Source organism: Felis catus, chromosome E2, assembly GCF_018350175.1.
Source record: "Felis catus isolate Fca126 chromosome E2, F.catus_Fca126_mat1.0, whole genome shotgun sequence".
NCBI lineage: Eukaryota > Metazoa > Chordata > Mammalia > Carnivora > Felidae > Felis > Felis catus.
The window spans coordinates 3079752-3098173 of NC_058382.1; the positions used below are offsets into that span (position 1 = coordinate 3079752).

Below are 18422 nucleotides of genomic sequence, written 5' to 3' on the forward strand. Positions count from 1 at the left end.
GGGGGGAAGAGGGGTCCCAGCAGGTGGGGAGGGGGAGGTGCTTCTCCCCTGCTCCCAGCCGGCGCGAGGCAAAGGCGAGGCTGGCCCAGCCACATCTGCGCGGACAGGAGCTGCCGGCCGGGTCGCCCGCCCCGCACGCTGCCGGCCGCCCCCCACCGGCGCGCACACGCCCAGCCGGTTGGCTCGCAGACACGCGCTCGCTCTGCCTCCCCGGCCGGCCCCCCACGCCGCCGCCCGCCGCCGCCCCCGACTCCCCAAGGGTCCCGACTCCGGAAAGTGAGGTGAGCGCGACCGCACCCCGGTGCGGAGGGGGAAACTGAGGCACGGGGACACGGGGACGGGGAGGAAGGAAGAGGCAGGTATACGGGTGAGTGGATGAATGGCTGGGAAGGACAGACCGCTTCCTCTGAGTGCTTCCTGCTCCCCTAAGACGCAGGAGTCTGGGGATCCACATGGGGGCTCCCAGAATTCTGCAGCCCCCGTGGAGATCTGGGAGTCGGGACTCCGCGGAGCCCCCAGTCAAGGCCCCCCTGTCAAGGCTCCCCAACCCCTTGAGATTCTCAGCCCTTGGCCCCCAGCCCCCACCTCCAACCTCGGGGACCTAAGAAGGCAACCTCTGAATCCCCCAGAGACCCAGGAGTCGGAGCCCTCACCAGCCCGCCCCCACCGGGGAATCAGAGTCCGCCCCCACCCCCACCCCCGCCAATCCTGGAATCCCAGACCCCTCCCAGAAGGCCCCGTCCGCGGAACCCGGCGTCAGAGCGCCCAGCACCCCCTCTCCCCGGGGACCGAGGAGTCCCCTCCTCCCCGCTCCTCCAGGCGCCCCCGGCCCCCGCCTTCCGGATCCAGGTGTCCCCCCTCCTCACCCCCCAGCCTGATGCCTCGCGTCTCGGAGGCCGCGCTCGCGTCGCCATGGCAACAGGAGTCTATTTTGCGCTGGGAACACACAGCTCCCGCTGCAGCGCCCCCCCACCCCGCCCCTCCAACCTGGGCCTGAGTGAGAGTAGGGGGACCGGCGAGAGAGACCGGGGACCGGGGTGGGCTGAGGGTAGGTACACAGAGACACCCAGAGGGACAGAGATCTGTAGAAAGCAAACCTGGGAAAGAGACATAGAGACAGAGACAGAGTCAGAGAGGCAGAGAGACATGGGGATGGGGGGGGGGGGGGACACAGAGACAGGCCGGAGAGAGACAGAGACGATGGGACAAGGGGAAGAAGGGAAGTGTTGGCACACAGAAAACAGACTCCGAGAACGGGACACCGCCGGGAGGGGAGGGGGGGGGGGGACGGGAAACGAACGTGTGACAGAGACTCGGGACACAGAGAAGCGATGAGACCTGGAGAGAGAGACACAGGCTAAGAGGACCATGGCCCAGGGCAGATCCGGCTGGAGAGGAGAGGCCGCCGGCGGGCCGGTGGGAGGCGGTCCGGGAGAAGGGTGGACAGCGGAGATATCCGGAGTCAGAGAGGTGCCAGAGACAGGAAGGTGTAGGGACGGGCCGGCCGCCGGGAGCGTGCCCAGGGAGGGTCCTTGTCTCTGAGTCCTCTCCGCCTGGGCGCCCAGGACTGCGATCCCCGCCCCCCATCCGGACCCCTCCCCTTCCCCCTCCGCTCTGCTCCCCCAGCCCGAGCACCTGGACTTGAACCCACACCCTCTCCCCTCGCCTGCTTTCCACATCCCTACCCCAGATGGACCCCTCACCTCAATCCCAGATATTCCTAGGGGAATATCATGCCCCCCGGGCCCTGCGTGCCCCCAGCGTCTCTCTCTCTCTCTCTCTCCATACCCGCCGTGCACCCTCAGCCCCCCTCCACCACCACCTCCAAACCCCTCTCCTGCCCCCAGTTCACCAGCTCAGGGCTTCTGACTTCCTGGGTCTCACCCTTCTGTGGGCTTCTATTCTCTCTCTCTCTCTCTCTCTCTCTCTCTCTCTCTCTCTCTCTCTCTCGGTTTGTTGATCTCAGAACCCCACTTCTCTGAGTCTTTGCCCCTCCTGAGAGTATCTGTCTTCCCCCTCACTGCCCCCCCACTCTGGGTCTCTGTCCTCCTCCCTGGGTCTCTGTCCTCCCGGGGTCTCCCCCTGCTCTCACATCTCTGTGTCCCTCTCCCTGGGTCTTTCTCCTCCTCTCTCTGAGTCTCCCCCCAAACCCCCAAGTCTCTCTCCTTGTCCTGCTCCATCTCTCTCTGCTGCCACACATCTCAGAAGGCGACTCACCTGGCCCCCACCCCAGCTGGCAGAATCTGGAGAGGGCACAGGAGCAGGGTGTGGAGTGTGGGGCACAGTGCTGTGAGGGTCCCAGGAGCCTGCTCTGGAAACCCTCCTCAAGTTGGCTCCCCAGATCTCTGTCTGGATGTCTCTCGGGTCCTAGGCGGGGGGGGGGGCTGGGGAAGGGACACAGCCAGACCTCTGGCCCTGAGCCGCTGAGCATGCATGGGGCAGAGAGGGAGGAGACTGGGGTGCAGGGAGGAGACTAGGGTGCAGGGAGGGAAGAGATTGGGGTGAGGGCCCCTTTTCTCTTCAGCTGTGGGGGGAGGAAAGTGCCTGTGTGTGTAAGGGGTGCGAGAAGGGCTGTGGGGGGGGGGGGGGGGGGGAGTTGTCACGTGCCTGCTTCCAGACTCCACCGCTGGGTGAGGGTGTGTTTGCACATGTGTGTGTGTGTGTGTGTGTGTGTGTGTGTGTGTGTGTGCCCATGAGGTTGCATGACTGTGGGCTGTGATGTGTATGGTCTTGTGTCCATGTAGAGCTGGTTTGGGCAGGTCTCTGGCTGTATTGGGAGCTATGTGTGGTCCCAGGGTGTCACAACGTCTGAGATTGTGTCCTGTGGGTGGAACGGTTGTGTGTCCTCATGGAGCTGTGTATCTGTGTATCTGTGTGTTGGGAGGAGGCCTACAGGTGTGCCGCCAGGATGACATTGGGTGTCCTTGTGCGTTGTGTCTGGCACATGGCGTGGGTGTCCTGTGTTCTCCGTCATTGCGTGCATATCATGTTGTGTGTGTGTGTGTGTGTGTGTATGTGTGTTGTGTAAGGGAAGAATCAGTCCTCCTGTATCCTTGTGTCTGGACAGGCCACTGTGTCCCTAGGTGTGTGTCCACTTTCCTTCCGGAGGCATAAGGCAGGGTAGGAGGTTATGGGTCCCTCCACTAACAGAAGTGGTGTGTGTGTGTGTGTGTGTGTGGGTGGGTGCATTGCTGGGTTTGAGGGATGTATGCTGTGGCCCCCCTCCCCCACTCCCCAGAGTTGTCAATGGCCTGGAGTTGTGTCTCCCTGGGTATGTGCATGTGTAAGCAGTTGGAGGAGATAATGGGACTCTGTTAGCAGAGGGAAGAATTCTGTCCGTGGAGCTCAGCCGGAAGCTTGGCACAGAATGGGGACTGAGTGAGCAAACTGCTAGCCCGTTTGGTGCCTTTATGCAAATGAGACAAAGGTACCCCCTGGTCCAATGCAGCTCCCCTGCGGCTACAGTTTGGCAGGCAGATGGCACCCTCGTGTGAGTTCTAAAGGGTGCACCTTCCCCCAGATGGATGCAGCCCCATCAGCACGCCTTAAGGAGGAGAGCCTGGCTGGATTCCAGCCTCGCAACCAGAGCTCCTTGTGCAGTGCACAACCTGCCCAACCGTATGTGGCAGCCCTCAATGAATGAAGAAATCCACATTGCTGCATGCATGTGGATTCACTGATGAAAGAGGTGTATCTGGATGCATGTCAACCCACGTTTGTCTGCATGGAATAAAGGGACCCATGCCCTACAGGTGGCAGTGCCCTGAGCCCTGAGTTCAAAGCCTAGCTCCGATGCTTGGGCACTGTAAAGCTTAGGCAAATGATAGTCCCTCTTGGAACCTCAGTGTTTTTGTCTGAAGTGGGGGAGGGGGAGAGAGAGAGGGAAGACCCACCTCTCATACATCTTTCAACATTCATCCATGCCATAGTGCTGTGGACACAACCATGAACAAGAAAGACCAAAAAAAAAGTCTGCCTTCATGCAGTGCATAGTCTAGTGGGCCACTGCACGTATAATGCGGCAGGTAGAGATGGCACCCATAACTAGACAGAAAGCAGGTGCAGGGAGCAGAGTGGCTGGAGGTGCTAGTTTAGGCAGGGCAGGGAGGGACACTGAGAAGACATGTGAAGGGCACCTGAAGGAAGGAAGGGGGTGGGTCAGACCGATATCCGCAACAAGGGGGGAGGGGGGAGGGTCCCAGGCCAGAGGAACAACAAATGCACAGGCAGGAAGAAGGGACCCTCTTGGACACGGGACCTGGAAAAGCATGAAGAAACAGGGACAGGGAGAAGGGTTTGCATTTTATTTTGGGCGTGACAGGAAGCCATTGGGCAGTTTTGACAGGGCAACGCTTGATGTCATCTGACCTATGCTGGTGGGTTTTTCGTTTCTTAAAATTGTGGCAAGATACACATAACGTAAAGTTTACTGTTTTAACCATTAAAAAAAAATGTTTATGTGTTTATTTTGAGAGAGAGAGAGAGAGAGAGAGACCGTGCATGAGCAAGGGAGGGGCAGAGAGAGACAGAATCCCAAGCAGGCTCCGAGCTGTCAGTGCAGAGCCCCACTCGGGGCTCCATCTCATCAACCACGAGATCATGACCTGAGCCGAAATCAAGAGTCGGACTGAGCCACCCAGGCGCCCGATAGTCTTTAAACTATTTTTAAGTGTACCGTTCAATGATACTTAGGACACTGGTAATGTGCCACCATTGCCACCAATTCAGAACATTTCTATCACCCCAAAGCAGCCACTCCCCATTCTTCCACTCTCCCCCAGCCCCAGGCAACCGCTAACCAGATTTCCTGGCTTTATAGATCTGACTCCTGTGGACGTTTCGTATAAGAGCAATCATACCACATATGACTGTTTGTGTCTGGCTTCTTTCATGTGCTGTTTTTCGGGTTCACCCGCGATGTAACATATCAGTGCCCCGTTCCTCGCTAAGGCAGAATAATATTTCATTGTACGCATAGACCGCGTAGATCTGTTCCTCTGTTGGTGAACGTCCGGGTGGTCTCCGCTTTGGGGGTGTTATGAATAGCGCTGCTATGAACACTCGCGCGTTAAGTTTTCGTGTGAGCGTACGTTTTCGGTTCTTCGGGCAGATGCATAGGCGTGGAATTGCCAGGTCATGTGATAACTGCTTAACTTTCGAGGAGCCACCAAACAGCTTTGCACGGTGTGAGCTAAGCCACTTCTAAGATGCCTATTAAGCAGGAAGTGGGATATTCTAGCCCAGATTCAAGGGAGGGGCCAGGGCTGGAGCTAAAAGGGAAGTTGAGGCCCCTTGCAGGAGCAGGGCAAGCTGACTGAGGCGTGGGGAGCCTCGGCTCCCATGACCCCCTCCCCAGCCCAGCCCCTACTACTTTTGGTGATAATGGTGTGGTCCCCAAACACACACCCCCCCCCCCCAGTGGAAAGGAGCAGATGAAACTGATACCTAATGATGCTCATTCAACTCGTCCTATCCACCCTCCCATCCTCTTTTTTTTTTTAATTTATTTTTTTAATGGTTATTTATTTTTGAGAGCGAGAGAGACAGAGCACGAACAGGAGAGGGGCAGAGAGAGAGGGAGACACAGAATGTGAAGCAGGCTCCAGGCTCTGAGCCGTCAGCACACAGCCCAACACAGGGCTCCAATTCACAAACCGTGAGATCATGACCTGAGCCAAAGTCAGCCGCTCAACCGACCGAGCCACCCAGGTGCTCCTACCCTCCCATCCTCTCATGCTGCTTTCATTTGGTCATGACTTCCTGCAAAATTTCTTCATATTTGTCCTTAACAGTTTTCAACAACCATCACCCTGGTGTATGTCTGTGCGCCCAGCCCTCTCCCGCCCCTGGAGTATAAGCCCCGTGAAGGCGGGAACGCTGTGGCTTAGTCACCGCTGCACCCTCAGGGCTCAGGACACACTGTGGAAGCATCCGTCCTGCCGTCCTGCTGCCTAGAAACGGCCCCATCTGGCCCCTCACTCTGCCGTCTCCTCCCTGGCCCTGTTCCTGGCCACCCCCTGAACTAGCGGCTGCAGTGTGCACGGTGCGCGGCACTGCAACAGACCAGGGCATTCTGAGCTCCTTACAAAGATCAACCCGGCTCATCCTTCTAACCACCCCCTGATAACCATCCTTACCCCGATTTCACACATGGGGAGACTGAGGCACATGATCAGCTCTGCCACCCTGCGTCGCCTGCTGTCCTGAGACACTTCAGACCTACAACTGTGTGTGTGCTCCAGAGACAGAGGGAGAGGGTGGAGGAGGGAGGGAGCGAGAGAGAAGCTTGAGGCCCCTGAATTACCAGACCTAAATAAAGGAGAGAGAGGGGACTTTGAGGGCGACCGAGGACCAGCCGGTCTGAGCCAGCACTCCTCAACAGGGGCAGCTGTGACCCCAGGGGACCGCTTGGCACTGCCTGGAGGCATCTTATGTCCTCACCATGCGGAGAATGCGAACTCTCCTGGCCCCCAGTGGCACACAGGTTGGGCCCAACGTGAGCGGTGTCAGGCTGAGAAGTCCTGACCACCTGGGTCCACCTGCCTGCTCTGTAAACTCAAGTTCTCAATTCCAATCTCTCTCTCTCTCTCTCTCTCTCTCTCTCTCTCTCTCTCTCCCCACCCACACCTCTTCCTCTCACCTTCCCCATCTCCCCCCACTCCTCCCATCCCGCCCACCCCACATCTGTGTCCATTGCCTCCCCCATCCGCACTGACCCACCACAACCTCCTCCCCCGCTCTCCACGCCCCCATATCACCCCCCCACCCCGCCCTCTTACGCTCCCCCTGCCGACGCTCGCTCGCTCCTCTCCCCGGTTTCTTCTCCCCACATCACATCTTTCCTCTGGTTTTTGCCCATCCTTTACTTCTGTGCGCCCGTCTGACATCTCCGCGGACCTTCCCAATCCCCCCCCCACCCCCCACCCCCATCGCTCGCTTTGACCCTACCGGCGTCTGCCCATTATCACGGCCATTCTCCTGCGGCGCGTCCGGGGCGTATTTCCGTTCCGCCCCCTCCCCAAATACCCCCGCGTCCACTGCCCTGGGGGGCTGCTAACTCGGCGCGCGGGCATCTCCCTCTCCACGCATCCTTTCTGTCCCCTGCGGCATGATTCTCGCCATTCTTCTGCCTTCCTCCTCGCGTCCGGCCACCCACCCCCACATGTCTGCACCTCTGGCCATCTCTCTCTCGCCCCCCGCTGCAGCCTCGGTTCTCCCCCCGGCCTGGCAGCCCGGTCCGACCTCCTGCGCGCCCCATGCCGTCCCTCCTGCTGCTCGGGACCCTCCTGCTCCTGGCCTCGACCGCCCGCCAGGCCGGGGCGCGCCCGTCCAACACCACAAGCGCCGAGCCCCCGGGCCCGCTGCCCGCCCTGCTGGCGCACCTGCGGCGCCTGACCGGGGCGCTGACGGGCGGCGGGGGCGCTGCGGGCCCGGGCGCCAACGGCACCAGGACCAGCACGGCGAGCGGGACCGGCGCGGCGGCGCGGGCGCCCCCTCCGGCCGAGCTCTGCCACGGCTACTACGATGTCATGGGACAGTACGACGCCACCTTCAACTGCAGCACCGGCTCCTACCGCTTCTGCTGCGGCACCTGCCATTACCGCTTCTGCTGCGAGCACCGCCACATGCGCCTGGCACAGGCGTCCTGCTCCAACTACGACACGCCGCGCTGGGCCACCACGCCGCCGCCGCTGGCCGGGGGCGTCGGGGGTGCCGGGGGTGCGGGCGGGGGGCCCGGGCCCGGCCAGGCCGGGTGGCTGGAAGGGGGCCGGGCGGGGGGCGCAGGGGGGCGCGGGGGCGAGGGCCCCGGGGGCAGCACGGCCTACGTGGTGTGCGGGGTCATCAGCTTCGCCCTGGCCGTGGGCGTCGGCGCCAAAGTGGCCTTCAGCAAGGCGTCCCGTGCGCCCAGGGCGCACCGGGAGATCAACGTGCCCAGGTGTGTGAGCGCTGGGACCCTAGGGCAGGGCGCCTGGGGGCGGGGCCTGGGCTATCAGGGGTGGAGCCATCTGGAGAGGGCAGGGCTACAGGGAACCAGGCTTGCTCAGAGATGCGGGAGGCAGCCACAGCGAGCGCGGGAGCAGATACCCAGGGAGACCGAAGGGGTCCCAAGAATAGGGGCGACAGAACCGGCCCGGCTGCTGACTGACGGGAGAGGCTCAGGCCTTTATCCATCCAACAAAGTATTTGTTGGGCACCGTCTGTGTGTGGGTCAGAAGCTGGGCATACAGCTGTGGACCAAACCAGGTCCCTGCCCTGCTGGGTGAACTGGCTTTCAATCCCAGGTCAGACTGTAATGAGGATTAACTGAGTTGATTCATGTCAAGTCTGGGCACATAGTAAGCCCTCCATAAACGCTGGCTGCCGTTATCATTAAGTGTGAGTGGTGGGGAGGGTAAGCAAGTCAAACGGGTATTTGTGGGAAGGGTATTCCAGGCTGAGGGAACAGCACGTATAAACGTCCTGATAGAACTTGCGGGACAGCGACGGAGCCTCTGAGCCTGCGGAGCAGTGGGCGGAAGCAGGTTTATTCTAAGAGTGATGGGGGGGGGGGGGTCTGGAGGGCGCGGAGCTCAGGCACGAAGCCATCTGATGGTTCCAGAGGAGTCTTTGGGGACAGCAGGGGACCAGGGTGGAAGCGGAAGGCCCCTTAGGACACTAGCAATGAGCCAGCAATGAGAGGAGGCACTGGGGGCAGCACAGGTGGCAAGTGGTCCGCTAGGGATTTATTTTGGAAGTCCAAGATGGCTGAGGGGCATGAAAAGAAAGAGAAGCAGGAGCCAGGGGCGAGTCTCAGGGTTTCGGTCCGCACACCTGGACGGAAGAGGCACACTTTACCGCCAAGGGAAGGCTGTTAAAGGAACAGGAGGGAGGCCCCAGGTTCAGGGTGGGGTGGGGGCCCAGGGAGGACGGTGTGGGAAGGACCACAGAAGGGGCTGGGTCCCAACGAATCGGGGAAGGGGCGCTTCAAGCAAGAAATGTGGTCGGAGGAACCTTGGGGTGGGCGGTGCTCAGATGGACATTAGCGATGGGCGTGGCCAAAGACGAGGCGCTCCGCCGAGCTGACCGACTCCCCCAAAGGGGAGAGCAGGGAGGGAAAAGAAGGCTGGGGCCTCCCTCTCCCTGCCCCCACCCCCGTCCCCAGGCCGCTGACCGGCTCTCTGCCACCTTTAGGGCTCTGGTGGACATTCTGAGGCATCAGGCTGGGCCTGGGACCCGCCCGGACCGGGCACGAAGCAGCTCCTTGACCCCGGGGGTCGGGGGCCCCGACAGCATGCCCCCGAGGACGCCCAAGACCCTCTACAACACCGTGAAGCCCTCCAATCTCGGTGAGTGGGACCTGGGAGCCGGGAATGCCGCTGTGGCCTCCGACCACGCCCATCTGCCCTGTAGCCCCGCCCTCCCCGGGTAGCCCCACCCCCGGTGCCCAGGCCCCAACCGCGCCCCCAGCCCACCCTCCAGCCTCTTCCTGCTCTGAACCCGACCAGTTCCCGGCAAGGCTGCAGGGACCCTGCTGTGAATCAGGACCCCTCCTTGCCCTCCCGTGAACCCCCTGGGTGGGTGCCACGGACGCCACGGTGATTTCAATGTAGACATTCTCGGCCCCTGCACTTGAGAAAGCCAGTGTCAGAGCTCCTAACAGCCACACACACAAGAAAGCACCTAACTATTGAATTAGAATGTCCTGAACACTGCCTGGGTTTGAACCCTGGCTCTGCCGCTGGCTACCTGGGACACACGATTTCACCTTTCTGGGCCTCACTTCCCCCCGCCGGCCATAAAACAAGCAGCGTCGCGGCGCTCACCGCACAGGGTTACTGCAAAGCTCAAATGAACTAACGATGGAAGGCTTAGAGCAGTGCCTCGCACAGAAAAAAGGTCCATATAAATATGAGCTGTTCTCGTATTTTATGATAAGTTCACCAGGGAGAAGTCCAGGGAGCTGTAACAGGTTAAAAAGAGTCTCGTCTGGTTTGAGGAGGAGGAGGAGGAGGAGGAGGAGGAGGAGGAGGAGGAGGAAGACTTCCCCCAGGATACCGTTTGAGCAGTGGCCTGGAGGGCGAGGGGCCTACCTGGGCAGGGCAAGGTCTGAGCCTCTGAAGCATAGTCTGTGAGGCCAGGGAGAGGGTGGGCAGACACCTCAGGAAGGACCTGAGCACCAGGCTGAGCTGCGGAGCTCTTTGTCCTGATGGCAGTGGGAGCCATGGAGGACTTTAGAACAGGGGAGCAACAAAGTCAGAAGTGAGTGGAAGAATTTTTCTGGAACTCATGTGAAGGGGGAGAGATGAGAGGAAGAAGGTGCAGGAGGAGGCTGGGTAGTAATGCAGGCTATACAGGACAAGGCCTGAGCTGGGGTCAGAAATGTAGGGGAAGAGATGGGTTTGAATCGTAATATAAGGAAGAGACATTTGAGGTGGATCTTGAGGGATGAGTAGTTCTTCAGGCAAAGAAGGGGAGGAAGGAATTCAAGTCAGAGAGAACAGCATAATAGCATCTGCAAAGGCCCTGTGGCAGAACTGAGCTAGGCTCATTCAGGCAAGGCATCAGCTAGGGCCGAGTAACCCTCAAACACCATTCCCGGCTTAGATTTTGTCCTGTGGATGACAGTCAGCCGTGGGAAGAGACTCCAGCAGCATAGGGGCAGGGGCAGGTGTGGGTGTCAGGAGTACTACCAAGGCGGGGGGGGGGGGGTGCTGATCTGGAAGATGGGCTGGCCAAATGGCCAGGAAGCCGATTTGATGATCCAGAAGGGTGAGGAAGGTCAGAGCAGAGATTCAGGAGATAGGAGGGATCAGAGCTGGGAACCCAGAGGACATGAGTGGGAATCCTCCCATGAGACCAGGACAGCAGTGCCAGCTGGGAGTGGGTGATGGCAGTGACACCACTTCCCTTCTTGGTCCCCACAGATAATCTGCACCACAACTACCTGCACCTCAACGTCAACAGCCCCAAGCACCATGCCGCCACGATGGGTAGGGACTGGGGCTGGGTTGGGGGGAGGACAAAGGCTCCTTTCCTTCCCTGGCTGTATTAAGCCTGAGCTGGGTGCCCAGGATAGAGCAGGTGTGAGATCCTGTGAGCCCTGACCTCCCAGTCCAGCCAGGTGACCAAGCTAGCCTCAGTTTCCCAGTCTCATCTCTCTCCTGCCTGGGTTTGTGGGGAAATGTGTGGAGTGGACGGCCCCTCCAGCCTCCGGCCAGGCACACAGCAGATGCTGAGCACGTGCCAGTTACCTCTCTTCCTGTGACATGACCTGCTTCCCCAGCATTGAGCCTGTCTCCTGAGGTCGGGGGAGCAAGTATCCCTGAGGGGCCAGAATCCCTGGTTTCCACTCCCTAAGGGGCTGGGGGCTGGAACTGCTGGGTCAAAGGGAGAAGGGGCTGGGAGCCTGGACTCCTGGGTCTGAGGGAGGAGGGGCTGGACTGACCCCTGCCATGCCCCTCTGCCCCAGACTGGCGTGCCGCTCCACCACCCAGCCCCTCCTTGCACTACTCCACGCTGTCCTGCTCTCGGTCCTTCCACAACCTCTCACATCTGCCCCCGTCCTATGAGGCCGCTGTGAAATCTGAACTCAACCGCTACTCCTCCCTCAAGAGACTGGGTGAGTCCCAGGAAGGGGAGGGGAAGGTGATGGGGTGGGGCCAGGGCCTGGGTTTAGGAGTGTGGACAGTGGCCCAATAGGCCTCTGAAAGTGCTTTTTAAAAATGCATATCCGTGCCCCCCTAAGATCTATTGTATTCATTAGGACTTGTATTTACAATTAACAGAAATACAACTTAAGCCAAAAACAAAAGGCAGCTACATTGGCTTGATACGGGAAAGTCTATGAATCATGAGCTTCAGGTATGGCTGGATCCAGGGGTTCAAAAGCTATCTCCAGGATTCTACATCTCTTCTTTATTTTCAGACAGATTCTTCTTTAGTGGTAGCAAAGACTGACCTGAGAAATTTCAAGATGCTATTCTGCCAGCAGAAAAGGGTCTTTCCCAATGATCCCAGCATTCCCAGGTCTAGATCGCACTGGTCCAAATTGGGTCACACGCTCATCCCTGGACCAATCACTGTGATTCTGGACATTTCTGGGTCAGTGGCAAGAGCCTTCAAACATTTCATTATTTTAAAAAAAATTTTTTTAACGTTTATTCATTTTTGAGAGACAGAGCACAAGCAGGGGAGGGGCAGAGAGAGGCAGAGGCATAGACTCCAAAGCGGGCTCCAGGCTCCGAGCTATCAACACAGAGCCTGACACGGGGCCTGAACCCATGACCCATGAGATCATGACCTGAGCCAAAGTCAGACATTCAACTGACTGAGTCACCCAAGCGCCCCACATTTTATTATTTTTTAAGTTTATTTATTTATTTTTGAGAAAGAGAGTGGGGGAGGGGCAGAGAGGGAGAGACAGAATCCCAAGCAGGCTCCGCACTGTTAGTGCGGAGCCCGATGTGGGGCTCAAACCCACAAACCACGAGATCATGATGCCAGCCGAGATTAAGAGTCAGACACTTAATTGACTGAGTCACTCAAGCACCCTAAGCCTTCAAACACTTTAAACTGAGAGCCAGGGGCACCTGAGTGCCTCACTCGGTTAAGCATCTGAGTTCAGCTCAGGTCATGATCTTACGGTTCCTGAGTTCAAGCCCTGAGTCTGGCTTTTGGATCCTCTGTCTCCCTCTCTCTCTGGCCCTCCACCACCCCCTCAAAAATAGACATTAAAAAAAAAAAAAGATTTAAACTGAGAGCCACATTAAGAAATGCTTTTTATATCATGACCCCTGAGACATATATAATATGTATAATTTTTAGTTACAGCAAAACTTTGAAACTTGTTATGGACATTTTCAAACATGCCCAGCATTAGAAGAGATTGTAAAATGAATCCCCATGTTCCCATCGCTCAACTCAACAATGAGCAACATTTTGTTAATCTAGACTCCCTTCAGCCCACTTTTAGCAGATTATTTTAAAACAAACCCCAGGTACTGTCACTGCATCCATCAATATTTCAATAACACAAACGTAACTGAAATAAAAATTTTAGGAACTGGTTGCTTACCCTTATTCCCCTAGTATACCGATGCCTCTTTTTAAATAACTTTTTTAAATGTTTATTTATTTTTTTAAAGTAATCTCTACACCCAGTGTGGGGCTCCAATGCACAACCCTGAGACCAAGAGTCGGATGTTTCACTGACTGAGCCAGCCAGGCGTCCCTGTGTGGATGCTTTCTGAAAATTTTCTATTCTAGTTAATTTTAAAATGCCATTCACCCTCTACAAAACTGACTTCATAACCCACGAATAGGTCACATCTCAAAATTTGGGGTGGGGGGCGGGGGGAAGGAAATTCCTCCCCACATCTACTGGCCCACCATCTGTGTGGGGCCTAGGAATGTACGTTTGGTCACACAGCTAGCCTGATGGTTTTGACCGACTAAAATTTGAGACTCACTTAGGCAGGTGGGTGGCTCACTGGGTGGCTTAGTCGGTTGCGCGCCGACTTCGACTCAGGTCATGATCTCGCGGTCTGTGAGTTCGAGCCCCGCCTGAGGCTCTGTGCTGACAGCTCAGAGCCTGGAGCCTGCTTCAGATTCTGTGTCTCTCTTTCTGCCCCTCTCCAGCTTGCGCGCGCGCTCTCTCTCTCTCTCTCTCTCTCTCTCTCTCTCTCTCTCTCTCTTTCAGAAACGAATAAATGTTAAAAAAAAAAATTAAAAAAAAATTTTTATTTAAATAAGATCCCTCCACCTATGTCACCTACCTGTGCCCAGGCTAATAATGACCAGGGCATTCTGGTGATCCCTGGGGTCCTCATGGGTGTGGGATGTACGGAAGCCAGGGGGGCGGGGGCACGTTCTGGACTGGTTGGGGACTTACCTGTATGGCCTTTCCCCCTCTTCCCCCAGCCGAGAAGGATCTGGATGAGGCCTACCTGAAGCGCCGGCACCTGGGGGAGATGCCCCGCGGGACGCTGCCCCTGCACACTCTTCGGCGACCTGGCACGGGGGGCGGCTACCGCATGGATGCCTGGGGCGGCCCCGAGGAGCTGGGCCTGGCGCCCGCGCCCAACCCGCGGCGCGTCATGTCCCAGGAGCACCTGCTGGGCGACGCGGGCCGCGCGCGCTACGAATTCACCCTGCCGCGCGCGCGCCTGGTGTCGCAGGAGCACCTGCTCCTCTCGTCGCCCGAGGCCCTGCGCCAGAGCCGGGAGCACCTGCTGTCGCCCCCGCGCAGCCCCGCGCTGCCCCCCGAGCCCGCCGCCCGCGCGGGTCTGGCCGCGTCCCATTCCAACTTGCTGCTGGGACCCGGGGGGCCCCCCACGCCGCTGCACGGGCTGCCCCCGCCGCCCGGCCTGCACCCGCACCACCACCACGGTCTGCACGGCTCGCCGCAGCCCGCCTGGCTGTCGGACGCCGGCGGGGGAGGGGGCACGCTGGCGCGCAGGCCGCCCTTCCAGCGCCAGGGCACGCTGGAGCAGTTGCAGTTCATCCCCGGCCACCACCTGCCGCAGCACCTGCGCACCGCCAGCAAGAACGAGGTGACCGTCTGAGGCCAGGCCCGGGGGCTTGGGGGCTGCGGCCTCGCGGGGGCCCCCAGCCCAGCCCGGATCCCTCAACACACTCCAGGGGCCTGGGACCCAGGATCAGCCTGTGGCCAGGGGGCTGCCTCCGAGGACACTGCTTTGGATGAAATCGTCACCGGAGACAAAACCTCCTTCTGGGATGTCACGGTAGATAAGATCCCTCCTCCTATGTCACCGTTTGAGGCAAGGCCTCTTTCCCATGACGTTATCACAGAGGAAGAGCCCTGTCTGTGAGCTCATCACTAGTGAAAATGTCTGTGTTCTGTGATGTCATCACAGGGACAAAACCTCCTCCCCATTAATCCGTCACAGAAGAATAGGCCCGCTCCTGAAGTCAACACTAGCGGCCATGTCTATGTTCCATGAAGTCATCACAGACTTTCTTCCTGGGAGGTCACAGCAGAGGCAATGCCTTACCCTATGACATCATCCCTAGAGACAAAGATTCCTTCCTGTGAATGTCATTGCAGAGACAAGTCTCACCCTTATGATGTCATCTCCGGCACCAAAAGGCCTCTTCTGACATCATCGCCAGGAAAATATTTTCTTCTGGAGAAGATGCCTCTGTCTATGATGTTGTCGCTACAGACAAAGCCATCTTCCTGGGACACATCGCAAGCAAAATGCCTTGCCAACTGTGTCCTCGCTATCCATGGGACTGTCCACGACGTTGTCACAGGGACTCTGCCTCCTTCCTGTGATGCCATCTCCAGAGAAGGTGCCTTGCCCTATGACATTATCAGAGGGACCGTGCCTCTTCCCGTGATGTCATCACCAGAGGTGACAACCTGCCCCTGGGGCACTCCAGGATGAGGCCCCTTCTGTGGTATCACCACTGGACTCTGCCTGCTTGGAGATGATGCTGTAAGACACCTGCACTGCTCCTGTCCTATCATGAGAAGGCAGGGCACGCCCAGAATCCATGACAACCCCCCAGGGTCACCAGAGAAAGTGCCCTGAGCTGAGACATCTGAGGGATGTTGTTGCTGCGGAGGCAACCCCACCCGGAGAGAACGGTCTGACTGTAGGTTGTTGGCCCCCGCTGAGGTTCTGTCCCGGGATTGTGATGACATCACCACAGACACTGCCTGCTCTGGAGGGCCATCATTTGTGATGGTGTCACCGGAGTTTCTGCCTTGTCCTGCCATGACTTCTCTTGGCCACTCCTGTCCCAGACAGCAACGACATGCCCTGCAGGACTTCCACCAGACTCTCCCTCTAAAGGGTGGCTGGGCCTCAGACTCCATCCCTGTGCAGTGATGTCACCTCCTGTGTGACTCCTCAAGGACAGGACTCCCAAGGAGGCCACTCTGGCCCACCAGCCTCCCGGAGTCGTGGGACTCGCAGCGGCCCAAAAGCTGGCCTCGCTTCTTTCTGCCATAACGAGAGACATCATTGCCTCTGTCAACAAACTCCTGGATTTCTGTTGGGGGTGAGGTGGGATGGGGTTGGTTGGGGTGTGCCCACTATTGATTTGGCTGACGATATGATCGGTGCCACAGACTTCCACCACTCATGATGGCATTGTACCTGGGGTCAAATGCTAACCATGGCTGATGATGACATCATTTCCCAGGATTCCCTATGACCTACGGTGTCCATCTCCCAGGATCTACCACAACCATTGTATCATCTCCTAGGACCCATCATGACACATTATGTCATTACCTTCCAGAATCCTCAATGGCTGATGGTAGCATCCTCTACCAGGATCCACTAGCACCGATGATGCCACCATTTCCCATAGTCCCTGATAACTGTGGTGTCATCACTTCCTAGGACCCATGAAAGCCAATGCTATCATCACCTCCCAGGATCCACTTCAACCATGATGTCATCACCTCCCAGGACCCATTTCAACCATGGGGTTATCACCTCCCAGGATCCATGAGAGCTAATGGAGTCATCACCCCCCAGGATCCATTTCAACCGTGATGTCATTACCTCCCCGGACCGACTCCCACCATGGTGTCATCACCTCCCAGGATCCATGAGAGCTAATGGGGTCATGACCCCCCAGGATCCACTCCCACCATGGTGTCATCACCTCCCAGGACCCACCATGACCATAGCATCATCATCTCCTAGGATCCATGACACCCAAATATGTCATCATTTACTAGGATCCACTTCAACCATGTATCATCATCTTCCAGGATCCATCATCTTGAGGGCCAAGTACTACAATGGCTGCATTTCAGTTGTTTTCTGGGGTCCCATGGCACCTATAATCGTTCCCGTAAGGGGAACTAGCACAACAACACACCATTTTCCTATTCCCTCAAAAACGGAATAAGGTGAGGACCCCTCTGATGACATCATCCTTAGTCTGCCCCTTTTTAATGATGTCACTGCCTCTCCCCTGACTTAAGCTGATGCCTGCATCAACCCCACCACAGACCTGGTCTTGGCCAGACCCCATCACCCCCCTGGTGAGGGCATCCAGGCCCCTCCTGATAACTCACAGCCCTTCACCCAACCATCTCATCGGTGACAGGGTCAACACAGATACCTTTTATCATCACCAGGGAGTGTGTATGTGTGGGGGGCTTTACAGGTCTCAGGTGATATCACTGCCCCTGTTACCTGGACCCCTATCCAAAACAGCACTCCATTGGCTTGGGCCAGACTTGACCCCATGGGCTGGGTGGGCAGCTGTGGCCTCTCTGGGGCCTTCCATCATGTCTTCTGCTGGCCTGATCGTGGAGCAGGCCCATCTTGAGGGCCACAGCCACTGCCAGTGCCATGGTGGGGTGGTGATCTGCATCATCTCAAGACGACGGAGAGGTAGTGTTCTCCCCCTCCCTCCCCCTCACACACCAGGGAGCCTCCAGGGGTTTTGGGGATTCCTCAACACCCAATGCACAATCTGCCCCAATTCCCTTTGTATATAGCCATGTTGCTGGGGGGCGGCCATTCCCCCACTTTTAAAGGGCTACATACCCCCTCCCCAGCCCCCAAGGCAAGGCGAGGGGGCCTCTTCTCCCTTCTCTGGGCCGTCCCTCTCCCTCTTGTCTCCCCCCCCCCCCCCCCCAGTACTGGCACCTCAGCTCATCCCTTCCCGTCAGGAGCCTGGGGCAGAGAACTGGCCCTCAGCTCCCACCACACCGGGGGAACTGGGGAGCCAACCCCATCTACCTGGGCCCCAGTGCCAGTTTTTTGACTTCATGCTTATGGCTGCTCCTCTGGGTTCCTCCAATCCCTCCTAGGGCCTCGCCGCGCCCAGTGCCCCTCAGGCAGACTGTGACTTCCCAAGAAAGGAGCCAGCTTGGGCACCTGCCCCCCTTGCAGACCCTCTGCTCACCTTCCCCACTGAGCACTCAGCTTTCTCCAGCCCCCAGAATTTGGGGGTTTGGGATCTTTCAGCTTTTGTACACGCCCCCACACACCTCAACTTGCTCTCTCCTGGCCTGGATTCCAGGAATCTCATTCCCCCTTCCCCGCACTCACTCTGCCACAGGCCGCCTGACCTCGGGGCCTTGACCTCTTATCTCAAATAAGCCATAGTGGGGAGAGGTCTCAAGGGGGTGAGGAAGCAGCCCTGTCCTGCCCGGTCACCCTCGATGCTTCCGGAGCCGGGACCTCACCATCTGAGTCTTCCGCCCCTGATAAATGCGCATGCGCGCACACTCACACATTTCCCCCACCCCCCACTTCTGGTGGAGGGGGCAAGGGGAGGGGTGCAGAGAGAAGACAAACAATTCTGGACCAGACAGTGCTGGACACCTTTTTATCCCTGCCCCTCCCGGGCTCTACACCAGACCCCCCCTCCCCCCCAGTTCCTTGGTGAGGACAGCGGTGGAGTGGTAACTTGGTATTTTTTGGAATAAACAGATGTTTCCTGAG

The 18422-nt window shown here is 58.1% G+C and overlaps 1 protein-coding gene across 1 annotated transcript; it reads left to right on the forward strand.

Moving 5' to 3' along the window:
- The first annotated feature begins 181 nt into the window (after positions 1-181).
- SHISA7 (shisa family member 7) lies at positions 182-18421 on the forward strand. The gene is made up of 5 exons (XM_045045816.1): positions 182-281; positions 9172-9326; positions 10905-10970; positions 11450-11599; positions 13900-18421. The coding sequence occupies exons 2-5, from the start codon at positions 9272-9274 to the stop codon at positions 14541-14543; spliced, it is 915 nt and encodes a 304-aa protein (XP_044901751.1). The 5' UTR covers positions 182-281; positions 9172-9271; the 3' UTR covers positions 14544-18421.
- Position 18422: the final 1 nt, after the last annotated feature.

Bases quoted from the DNA above. Each gene is read 5' to 3' on its own strand.
- SHISA7 (XM_045045816.1), top strand. From the start codon at position 9,272: ATGCCCCCGAGGACGCCCAAGACCCTCTACAACACCGTGAAGCCCTCC. The intron at 10,971-11,449 runs GTAGGGACTGGG...CCTCTGCCCCAG, and splicing joins GCACCATGCCGCCACGATGG to ACTGGCGTGCCGCTCCACCA. The intron at 11,600-13,899 runs GTGAGTCCCAGG...CTCTTCCCCCAG, and splicing joins CTCCTCCCTCAAGAGACTGG to CCGAGAAGGATCTGGATGAG.